The 11,936-nt window shown below is 45.8% G+C and overlaps 1 protein-coding gene across 2 annotated transcripts; it reads right to left on the bottom strand.

Annotated features, from left to right (window-relative positions):
- Positions 1-1,957: 1,957 nt before the first annotated feature.
- LOC128400641 (nuclear factor 7, brain-like) lies at positions 1,958-11,846 on the bottom strand. 2 transcript variants are annotated; one of them, XM_053362982.1, is made up of 6 exons: positions 10,595-11,840; positions 9,015-9,110; positions 8,685-8,918; positions 7,674-7,696; positions 7,430-7,554; positions 1,958-3,682 (listed from the first exon to the last, which is right to left on the bottom strand). In XM_053362982.1, exons 1-6 carry the CDS (start codon positions 10,940-10,942, stop codon positions 3,132-3,134), a joined length of 1,377 nt encoding a protein of 458 aa, XP_053218957.1. In that variant the 5' UTR covers positions 10,943-11,840; the 3' UTR covers positions 1,958-3,131. The 2 variants fall into 2 exon arrangements, with proteins under 2 accessions (XP_053218957.1, XP_053218958.1); XM_053362983.1 differs by lacking the exon at positions 7,430-7,554 and having other exon boundaries at positions 3,545-3,682; positions 10,595-11,846.
- Positions 11,847-11,936: the final 90 nt, after the last annotated feature.

Here is an 11,936-nt window from a genome sequence, read left to right as displayed (position 1 = left end):
GGGGAATTTAATTTTTATTTTAAATAAAGGAAACCCACTCTTTGATCACCCTAAATTGAACCTATGACAACATGTGGTAAAAGGAATTTTGAGAGACAGAATGCAAACTTCAGTATGCAGAATCCAGAATGGGAGAAGACCTTTCCTGCTGCAAAAACATGGACAAAATGTACAAGTGCCCACAAAACCTTTAATTGCCCATGTGTGCCTATTTGGGGAAGATGATGGGAGCCAGAGTCTCTTCCAGCAGGTGTTTATAGAAAGATACATGTGCATACAGACAAGATGTCCACATATTATGTTTGCCCTGTGGGAAATGCAGGTGTTTTCTGTAGAAAACGTGCAGGGTTGATACTCTCCTTAAACATTAGATGAGGAATGAAGGAAAGGACGGGATTGAAAAGGAACGATGAAATCAGAAATCCATTGTAATTACAAAAAAAGGAGAAAACTCTAAGAGGAAATGAACCAAATCTCTGATTTCTTCAAAGCATTCGGTCCCCACTTCCCTTATACGAAACTTCTGCCCTCTGCCTTTTCCCCCTGCAATTATTTTTGCGCCTCTGACTCACCCAACGCGCCCCCCGAGTGTGGCTGCAGTTCGCTCTCCTTTGTTGCATGAGGAATCTTCCCTCGGAGCCCCCAAACCTCTTATGTGTCACTAGGTGGGAAGGGGAGGGGGCGAAATCGAGCTTGAAACAGGAAGAAGTCCATCTGTTATTATCTTCCCCCAAATTCCTCGCTGGGGAGAAAGCTGGCAGCAACAAAAATCAGTTCCTCTATGATTCCTTTAACTCTTCCTGCCCCAGATTGCATTTCGGATTTAAAACGGTGACTGACCATTCCTCCAGAAGAGGGCTACATTTGCACCAGGATTCAGCCCACAGTTTGTCTGTCTGTCTCGTTTGTTTCTTCCTGACAGAGGTGTGATGCATTTAGCAGATGCATTTGAGGCAAGGATTCAACAGGTGATGGGATGGTTAGTTTGCAAGTTTTTAATCTTGTTGCTTAGCGCCCTGAGACAGCATCTGTGCTGAATGCTTGCTGGGTAGACATTCAGAAAATAAGTTGATTAAAGAAACCCAAGCTATCCAAATCTCTGCCTTTCATGAGTTTTTAATAGTGCAGGAGTCTTGCAATTAAAAAAACCAAACAATTGTTGTGATTCAGTCCAGAACTCAGTATTGGGAGTGTGTAAAAAGTGAGCAGTAACGAAGACGAGAGACCCTTTCTGCCTACTGCCACTACATAAGCACATCCAGCTCTATAGACACTCTTGCGTTATGGCAGGACACACAAAAAACAACATACACAACACCCCGAAACATTTGTGGTGTGAAGAAATATAATATTTTAAACTAAGCAGTAGGACTGGCTCAAAACTTTCAGGCGCAAATGGTATTAAAAGCGTGGTCATGCATAACCAACAACATATTGAGCACAAATTATGACGATCACTCAATAAAAGCAACATCTGGAAGGGAGCTCAGACTGCATACTGAGCAATTCACTTTCTTGGCAGACATGTATGTGAAAGACAGCAGGTAGAAGGGATAGAAGGAGAGACAGAGAGTTGGTGGTGTTTTATTGCTGGAACTGAGATTGCAGCCTTCCTCCAGCTGCCCTAGGTGCACTCTGGAGACCAGCATTCTGCCAAAGGTGCCTTTCTTCCAATATGCTTGGCTCATATATGAAAGCAAAAATACTGTGGCATCATAAGTCTCCAGTGGTCTCTCATCCAAAGGATGCTGTGGCAATAGATGTTACAGATGGACCTACCCAGTGCTTTTTTTCTTTAAAAAATGTTTAGGGGTACTCTTATCTTGACTCAAGAAAATCACAATTTTTTTGGTTCAATTTGGGGAAAATGAATACAGTAAATGGACAAAAGTACAAAGATTCACAAAATGTTTAGGGGTATGCGTCCCCGTGTGTGTCCACAGAAAAAAAGCACTGCATCTACCCTGGGAAATTTGCTGTCATCTTGCACAAAAAAGGGAAATGCAGTTGGCGAGCCATTTGCAAAACACGAGTGAATATGCCCTATCTGATCCCTGGACCAACCATCATAACAGACTTGTATCTGCATAGACCCCCCCACATGCCTCAAAACAGGATTTCAGTCCTAAGACACTTTTACATAGAGCAAAAGTTTATTTATTGAGCACTTAGAATACACTGCAGCTTAAAGTCTAAGGCCAGAACCAGTTCATGGAATCCCTCAGCAGCTGCTGGGGCCCAAGAACCCCAACAACTGGGTAAGTTTCCTAGAAGAGGCCACTGAGAGGCAAATTGCCTGGGACAATAACACACCCAGAGTCAAGCTTGCCTGTTCTGGTCCTTTCCTAATGCCAGTGTGTTGGGTTATTGCCTCAACCCACACATTCCTCACAAAGAGCAAATGCCTCACATGCATCTATACTGCCTTTGCTGAGGCTTCTCTGCGCTTCCTTGCTAAGAGATGGGTTGGGGAGGGGGATTCAAATCCCAAGTTCATAAAGTCTGAGAAGTACCATTTTAAAAGCACGTTGCTTCTTAGAGGTGGCAGGCACAGTTCAGGAGAAAGACGCCTTCTCCTCCGTGATTCCACTCCAAACTTTGTTCTTGTGCCTCTTTCAAATGGACTTTGTGACAGTCCCCGCTACTGACTGCATTGATAGTTGGGGGATAAACCTGTATTTTACTGCAGTCTTTACCTATATTGGGTTTTCCTGTGTAGCTCTTTAAACATAGCAGCAATCTCCAGGGGCTTACCCTTTTCTGCAGATGAATAAATAAGAGACACTACTATTTTCACTGAAGGAGATTCTCTAGGAATGCCTTGTAGATCCATCTGTTCTTGTCTGCTTTTTCTTGAGTTGCTTATAGTCTTGTTATAGCTGTGGCATGTTGTGGGCTGGGTGTTTTGGGGTTTGTTTTGGGTTTTGGCTTTTAATTATTTTATTGTTGTTGCGCTGTGTGCATTTTAATTGCCTTGGGAGGAGTTTTCCCTTTAAAATAAATACAAAAATATTATTTGTACAATGGGAGTTTAAAGAACCTTCTGCTTACGATATGTCCAGGGCATTGTCCTTGCAGAAGCAGGTGTGAGTTGAGAAAAGAAAAACAGAACAGGAGATGTTCTTTTTCCTCTACCATAGTGGAAGATGGCATATTTTTAAGGGGGTTGCATTTTTCCCTGAATTGTACAGCCCAGGGCAAAAATAGGGGAACAACCTCCCTTTGAACCTAGAACTCGCAAAAGTGTAAAGGTGGGCCATGGTAGAAGCATCACAGAAAGACACCAGGCCCCCGTTATAGTCCAGATAAACCCCAACTCTCTTGGGGAAGGATGTGGGGCACAGCCTTTGAGGTGGGTCGTCCTTGGCCATTAGCTCCACGCCATTTCGCAGCCGGATTACCCAGTATCCACTACCAGGGGAGGCAGCGATTTTCCCTTTGCGGTTGATAGAAACGCTAACCAGGCCTAAGGTCCAAGAGAGCTTGTTGCCAACTTCTACTTCCCAATAGTGCTTCCCCAAGGAGAAACTCTGGCAACCCAACACGGCTACACAGTAGTTGAACCGCATGGGTGTGTCTGGGACTTCCTGGCGCAGGTTTCCGTCCCGGACACAAGTGTAGTCATCTGATAGGACAAGACACGGGTGTGCTGTTTCAGGGTCCAGGGTTATCCGGGGGAAGTCTGCAAAATGGTGGGAGGGGGGGAGGAAGGAAGAAAGCAAATTTTAAAATCAAGTTGTCCTTGCATTTCATAGCAACCTGATGATGATGAGGAGGAGGATTATAATATTTATTTTATAAACATCTTTATTTAAAGTTCAATAAGTATATAATTATATGTGCACTAAACATGATGAGACATAAATAAAAGAGAAAAAGAAAGAAAAACAGAAACAGAACCCTTGTAGAAAGGAAAGTAAAAGGGGGAGGGGGAAACCCAAAACTGTATACAGTCATACTTTGGAAGTTGAACGGAATCTGTTCCAGAATTCCATTTGACTTCCAAAACGTTTGAAAACCAAATTGCAGCTTCTGATTGGCAGCAGGAAGTATTTGTACAGTATTTGTAAGAATGAATTCCAAATATCGCTGAATTTGTCCGTGGCAAGACTGATACTGATGAACTGGAAAAATAAAAATGCAGCTCCCTTCTGAGACTGAAGACTTATACAAGCTACAAGCTCGCAACTGATGATGATTATTATTCCTATAATTTATTACCCACTTTTCACCCTAAGTACCCAGGGTAGGTTACAACAATTAAAATACAATAGTAAAAACAGTCTGAAACAACTTAAAGCCACAGAAATGGGGGGGGGGCTAATAATATATGGGGTGCAGCTTCAGCATTCTCCAAAAGTTGTGTAATGAAGGTACCAGCTGCAATTGTGGGGAGGGACTTCCACAATTTAGGAGCTGCACCGGAGAATGCCAGTTCCTTGGCCACCACCCCACTGAGTTTCTGAGGGTGGTGGGACAACCCAGAGGGCCCCTTCTACCAATCTTAGCCCCCCATATGATCTGTAGGGAAGGGTCTTTCGAGTCTTGGGAATGGTTCCTACCATCTGAATCACAGTTAGGGAACCTGTGACCTCCCAAGTGCTGTTGGCTCCCTCAGCACCAGCCAACATGAACAGTGGTCAGTGTTAAGTAGATCTACTCTGAAGTAAGACATCCAGGGACCACAAGGATCCTCTGGGACTATAGCTTAATGCAGGCACCCCCAACCTGCGGCCCTCCAGATGTTTTGGCCTACAACTCCCATGATCCCTAGCTAACAGGACCAGTGGTCAGGGATGATGGGAATTGTAGTCCAAAACATCTGGAGGGCCGAAGGTTGGGGATGCCTGGCTTAATGTATAAGGAAGGTATAAACTTAATAGTCTGAGATGACAAGAGTTAGGCAACACATGGTGGTTCCCCAGCCTTGCTCTAAATACTAGACGTTTCATGAGCCAGCACTAATACAAACGGCACACCCAAAATCGCTGCATTCAGTGAGTTAAGAGCTCAACACGCATTCCTCATGAGCATAACCAGAGGGGCCTGCCCCCCTCAATCAAGTAAATACACAAAAATATTCAACTAAAAGTGGAAATAATCACTGGAAAATCACTGTTAGGTCATTCGAGAAGGAAGTGCTGAAAGGGTTTTCAGCAAATCCAAGAAAGCTTGTTTTGTTCTTTGTAAATTTGCAAAAAGTACTCGATAACTCCCTGGTGTTAATTTTTTATTCCACTTCCTAGTTTTCAAGTGACTGAAGATTTTGATGGATATTTCTGAGCACTTGGGGGGGGGGGTCAAAGGAAAGTAATTTAAAACATCTGTTGTTGAGACATTTCATTCCAAATCTGCTAGACGGAGCCAGACGGGGGGGGGGTGGTGGCAGGTGGGTGTCCTCCCCTGGCCTTAACATAAATCATAAATCCATTACTCATGATCTGTACCTGACTCATCTTTTTCCTCTACCGTTCTGTTAGGTCATCCCTGAGCCTTATTAGCTCCTGGCCTGATCTTTTAATTGGCTTGGTATACACAGCTCTTCCTAGGTCAGGTCATCACCTAATCACAAAGATCCTGTTGAATGCAGAATCCTTCATTATCTGTTTTCTCAGCATCAGCACCTGGGTGTCCTTTCACTGCTCCCTGACTCACTGCGGAGCACTCTTAGTCATTCCCTCTCGCCTTCTGCATGACCCACAGAATCCCCAGCCAAGCTGAGCGAGCCCACAGATGCCAGCTGCTACAGGTGGGCTGAACAGTAAATACATAGGTACTCAAGATCTCTTAACTGTTAAGAAGAACTAATCTGTGTCAATCTCTTGCTTAGAACACAAGATGAGTGCCTTGCAAGATCAAAAAGCCCACCTAGTCCAGCACCTCTGCAAAAATCCTTTGGGAAGCAGTCAGCGGTGGGGCACAGGTTTGGTGTGCAAAAAATAAATAAATACAGTGATACCTCTGGTTGCGAACGGGATCCATTCCGGAGGCCCGTTCGCAACCTGAAAAGAACGCAACCCACATCTGCGCGTGTCACGACTCGCTGCTTCTGCGCATGCGCGTGATGTCATTTTGTGCATCTGCGCATGCACGAGCGGTGAAACCCAGAAGTAACCCTTTCCGGTACTTCCGGGTCGCCGCAGGACGCAACCTGAAAACGCGCAACCTGAAGCAAACGTAACATGAGGTATGACTGTACCACATTCAATTCCTGGCATCTCCAAATACAAAGGGAAAGGAAATCCCTGCCTGAACCCCTGGAAAGACGCTGCCCGTCAGTGTAGACCTGGGGTAAGAAACCTGGGGCTCCTTTCAGATGTTGCTGAACTACAACTCCCCAGCCCCAGTGAGCATGACCAAGGCACAGGGATAGCGAGAGCTGTAGTTTGGCAACGTCAGGTGGGCCACAGGTTCCCCTCCCCTGGCGTAGGCATTGCACAATACTGAGCTAGATTGACCCATGGTAAAAGGAGCTTCCTGTTTTCACTATTGTCAGGAACCAGTAGCAGCCAGATGTCCCACATTAGGAACTGGCTAGCAATCCACTGCTGAGAGAGTCTGCCCTACTCAAGGGAACTAATGCCAGTGTACTGAAAGAAGTAAATACAGTGGTACCTCGGGTTAAGTACTTAATTCGTTCCAGAGGCTGTGCCGCCATAGCGTGATTTCTGTGCTCATCCTGAAGCAAAGTTCTTAACCTGAGGTACTATTTCTTGGTTAGCAGAGTCTGTAACCTGAAGCGTCTGTAACCTGAAGCGTCTGTAACCCAAGGTACCACTGTACTGTATATCACCAGTGCTGAAGCAATGATTCTTCAACATCAACTTCATTGGACTGGTCATGTTGTACAGATGCCTGATGATCGTCTTCCAAAGCAACTACTCTATTCTGAACTTAAAAATGGAAAGCGTAATGCTGGTGGTCAACAAAAGAGGTTCAAATACTCTCAAGGCAAATCTTTTAAAAAAATGTAGTATAAACACTGACAACTAGGAAACACTGGCTTGCGAGTGCTCCAATTAGAGAACAGCCTTTACTAAAGACGTCATGGGCTCTGAAGACGCTCAAACTCAGGATGAAAGGGAGAAACGTGCTAAGAGGAAGGCACGCTTGGCAAACCCTCACCATGATCAACTCCCATCCAGAAACCTATGTCCTCACTTTGGAAGGACGTGTGGATCCAGAATTGGCCTCCACTGTCACTTACAGACTCACTGTTAAGACCGTGCTCATGGAAGACAATTTTACTTGGCTACGAGTAGTGAAGAAGAAGAAGAAGAAGAAGAAGAAGAAGAAGAAGAAGAAGAAGAAGAAGAAGAAGTCCCAGTGGAGAAGGAATACAATCAGTCTGAGTCAAGATTTGTTCATGCGGTCCACTCAGAAAAGGCAACAAGGACGCTTTTTGAGTTCTCCCAAACATCACCTTTACCTATGCCGAGTGCAGATTTCATTTCCCTCCAAGCGGCACACTGTAGAGGCCCCTTGAACTGGCCAAGGGTCTGCAGCATGGGGCGCATAAGAGGAAGCGTTGGTGTGGCTTGTTGTTGCTTCACCCTTAGCCAGGTGGGAGGGAAAACAACCACACACATACAAGCAGATGTTAATAACTAAAATAAAAATAGGGGTGTTTCTTTATGAATAAGAAATTACTCTTTTCATTTTGGTTCACTCACCTGTTCAGGAGAGAATGTATTCCCTGTGCATGGGAGGGGGACAAAGGGGAAACACATGTTTAGAACAATAGCAAGGAGATTTTAAATTTTAATAATTTTGACCTACTAGAGCCGGGAGTTCCTGGTTTTGCTATTTTATACAAGTAGCAACAAACTGCCTGCTTAAATGCTCTTCCTCATCCATCTCGCAATCATAGTATCACCCGCAAGGTCATCAGTGAGGCCAAACGTCATCAAAACAGAATCCCCACCAACTTCAGAATCACCCCCAAGAACCAGCACAGTTATTCTGTGAACTGCCCTGAGATTTTTTTGATGGAGGGCGGTGTTATTAGAATTTTAAGGTCTCAAATATAGGATAAGTATTCATAAATGCACACATATCTAAATATATGAACCACGTGTCTGAAATAGTACGGGAGAGCAATCCTGAAGCCATTTTGACTCACCCAATGGCCTCAAATATTCCTCTGCAGCAAGGGAGGCAAATGGGGAAAGCCTTCCCATTGTATTTTTGCTTGCAAATCCTGTCTTAAGGGTGCATTTGTGTATGAATAGGGTGAGCCTGTGACCTGGATTCAGGAACTAAAGCATTAACGACCACAAAAGAATGAGCAGACTGAGCAGGTAATGAAATCAGTGACCATTATCAGGTATCCCGGCAGACAGGATTTCTGCTGTAGACCGCCTCCTTCTGTGATGTATGATGTCTTGGGCTACAGGGTGGCAATTTCAAAAGTCTATATAAGGGCTTGTGCACCATTGTTCAAGGTTCTCCTCCCTCCTGCGTGTGGTGAGTGAGGACCCTGTTGCAAGAGTTTAATAAAGATCAGGCTTACTAGCTGCTTTGCTTCTCAGTATACTCTGGTTGGCCTCTGTTTTCTCTTACTGATGGGGAACCCACTTAAGGACTCTATAGGGGCTCCGGAATACCCCATAAGGGAAAGGGAGCAGTTTTTCTTACAACAGCTCCAGCCATAGAATCTCCATGGAAGCCTGTTTTCTCCTTACCGCTAGGAAGCTTGCAGAGTCTTGTAGCTGCAGGTGACCCCCGGCTTCCAACAGCAGCTCCTGGCCCAGCTGGCAAGACTCCCTCAGTGCTCTCAGTCTCTCCTCCTCCTCCCGAAGAACCTGTGCCCCTTCCTCCTCCAGCCTCGCCTTGCACGCTTTCTCGTGAGCGTAGAGGAAGCGATGGAGATGCTTGTATTCGGTGGAGATGTGGTCATCCAGACTCAGCAAAACTGCCTAGCAACCAGAGAGAGATCTAAGCATATTTCCCTCCAAGATATATAAGCTTATTGCCCTCATTAAATGTCTCCTCACCGCCCCAGTCATCTTCACCTGATGGTTCTGGAGCTTCTCTTCTTCCTCCCTCGTAAGCAGGACAAGTTTGGTCAGGTTAGATTCCATCCGCAAAATAGCCAGAGACAGCTCCTCCTATTCAAGATGGCAAGTGGAAATTAAAAATAGCCGGAGAGAGCAAGCGCTCTCTCTCTCTCTCTCTCTCTCTCTCTCTCTCTCTCTCTCTCACACACACACACACACACACACACACACACACAGCACAAAGTAAATGCACATTTAACAGTAACCTGACCATTCAGAAATTGTCCACACCAGGAAAAATGTCACCTGCTTGCCATGAACTTGACTGTCTCCAATCGCATGGACCTATTCCAATGGTTCTGTGTGATATAAACTCCAATGAGCAATTAAGGTCTTCACAAAAGGGCTGGGTGTCCCTTGATGGCTCCTGCTTTTGGAATCCAACATGTGTCACTTTGGGGAGCAATAGAGACAACTGGGAGGGTATTTTGCCATTTTAATTTAGGCAGACAGGAGGAACTATTCACTAGCTGAATAAAAAGTCACCCTTTGAAGGATATCTAATGCAGATACAGTGGTACCTCGGGTTACAGACGCTTCAGGTTACAGACTCCGCTAACCCAGACATATTACCTCGGGTTAAGAACTTTGCTTCAGGATGAGAACAGAAATCGTGCGGCGGCAGCAGGAGGCCCCGTTAGCTAAAGTAGTGCTTCAGGTTAAGAACAGTTTCAGGTTAAGAACGGACCTCCAGAACGAATTAAGTCCTTAACCCGAGGTACCACTGTATAGCAAGTGGATTGCCTACTAACCTGGTGGGGGCCTTGATTCCACTCTGCTCTGCTTGTATGTTTGTAAGCAAACTGTTAAATATCTTAATACATAACACTAACATCTCTTACAAAGGCAATAGAGAAGTCAAGCTGTAACTAGATTCCTTGCATGGAATAATGATATTATTTGTGTAGTTCTTCCTAGTTTGCTGCCAATTGGGACAGGTGTTGCTCATCTGTTTTCTGTCTTATTTATTTGCTAAATTTATATGGCAAATGCACAAGCAATCAAACATTTTAATATAATTCCAATAAAGGTGCAAATTAGGGGTGTGGGAGGGAATAGAGGTTTCCAGTGCTGCCTTATCCAAAGGAAACTCAGCGCTTGCTATAAAACACTCGAACATTTCTCCATTCAAGGGAGCAGGGAATGGTTAACAAACCAGCTGCTGGAGTACTGTTAAATGCATGGGAATGTCTCCATTATTTGATAATAATAATAATAATAGCATTTACATCCTACCTTTTCCTCCAAGGAGCTCAAGGTAGCATACATGGCTCCCCCCGCTGTCTACAACAACCCTGTTAGGTAGGTTAGGCTGAGAGCCTGTGACTGGCCCAAGGTCACTCAGCGAGCTGGCATAGGTCACTTTGAGATCCCTTAATAATGCTAATTCAGCCAGCCAGCCATAGAAAAGCTGCCAGCCTTTCTCCAGACTCCCCGTTCCCACCCACTGTGCTCTCACACACCCCATTCATCACTATTACTAGCAATCTGGGAACAGGACACAGGGGGCTCTGCCTGGACTCTTCCCCCCGCACCTTGTACAGCTTTGTAGTCTCCTGGACAGAGGTCAGCGTGCCATTCTGGCGCGGAGCAGATTCTCTGGGCTCAGTGCGTCGACCTTCCTCGACCTCCCCAGCTCTCATGCCGCCGATTCGGTGAATCAAGGTCCCCAGGAGCTTGCACAGCGTGTACCTCCTCTCTGGAAACTGCTCCCGGCACTGAGGACAGATGGGCTTGCTGCCAGGGACTCCCCACGCTGCCTCGATGCAGGCCTGGCAGTAGAGGTGGCCGCAAGGGAGGGCAACCGGCTCCCAGAACCACTCCAGGCATACAGGGCAGGAGAAATCCGTAACGAGGTCCTCAAAGTGTGTGGAGGAAGCCATGGCGAAGGCAGGTCACTCCTAGCAACTTCAAGAAACTCAGGTCCCAGCCCTTCTTTCTGCCCACAATATTATAGCTGGGAAGAGTCTGCTGCCAAAGTCTGCTGTTCGGCCGTCTTTCTGCCCGCCCACCCCCAAAGCGCCCAGATGTCTCTGCTGGAGTTAGGAGACAGCAATCCAGTGGTCCAAGCTGTCACACTCTGCTGTCAAGTTGTGGGGCTTCTGGCTTGATCTAGACCCAGCCACTGCCTGCGCCTGTCAGAAATCCAATGCTGAACTTTGCTCCCAAACGCCCAAGATTTGCGCTTATCGCTCACAGGGGTGTGGGTGCGGGAACACAGATGTTTAGCAACCCACCCTCTCTGCATATAACACTTTCACAAAAGCAATGTGGGCTCCCCTCCCCTTTTAAAAAAACAAAACCTGGCTCTACTGCATTGCACAGCTTGCCAGAAAAGATTCCTTTGCTACATTTCTGCGCACAAGGCTGCTGCTAAAAGCACAGAAGGGGCCTGTACAAACACTGCCAGCCCTATGCGTTTCAGACCAAATGGACTCAGGAGAGAACGTGCATTTCTAAAGTGTGCAGCTCTGCTATACAGCTTCCTCTGTTACTGGTAATCAGTTACCTGTGAGGATAAGGACACACTTGATTAAACAATAAACACCAGGCACACCCTGGTGGAAGGTTTGGAAGTTTTGGATTTGCATGCTATCCGAATAATGGAGCAGAAAGGGGATTTCATGGGCCAGGGCCAACCTAACTGCCGCAAACACGTTAACTTTTAACAAAAAGCCTATTTGCCAGGGTGCAGAGAGAAATGTCCTTAAATATGGAGCTGGAGGAGGTGGGCAGAAAGTAGATCAGCAATTTCCTCACAGAGTACATCCTTATTTGGGATGCATTCCCCTTTCAAGGCTCTGGAAGAGACCCCAGACCCACCTTCCTACTTATTCTGTTTGCCAGCAGCAAGAATCCAGCCTTGGGATTTTTAAC

Source organism: Podarcis raffonei, chromosome 13 (assembly GCF_027172205.1).
Source record: "Podarcis raffonei isolate rPodRaf1 chromosome 13, rPodRaf1.pri, whole genome shotgun sequence".
Classification (NCBI taxonomy): domain Eukaryota; kingdom Metazoa; phylum Chordata; class Lepidosauria; order Squamata; family Lacertidae; genus Podarcis; species Podarcis raffonei.
The sequence above is the reverse complement of the archived record's forward strand: the minus strand, read 5'-3'. Positions and strand labels throughout refer to the sequence as shown.

Coding starts and splice junctions, on each gene's coding strand:
- LOC128400641 (XM_053362982.1), bottom strand. CDS start 10,942: ATGGCTTCCTCCACACACTTTGAGGACCTCGTTACGGATTTCTCCTGC. Junction 8,919..9,014: donor AGAAGCTCCAGAACCATCAG/GTGAAGATGACT, acceptor TCTGGTTGCTAG/GCAGTTTTGCTGAGTCTGGA. Junction 3,683..7,429: donor GAAATCTGCACTCGGCATAG/GTAAAGGTGATG, acceptor ACCATTTTGCAG/ACTTCCCCCGGATAACCCTG.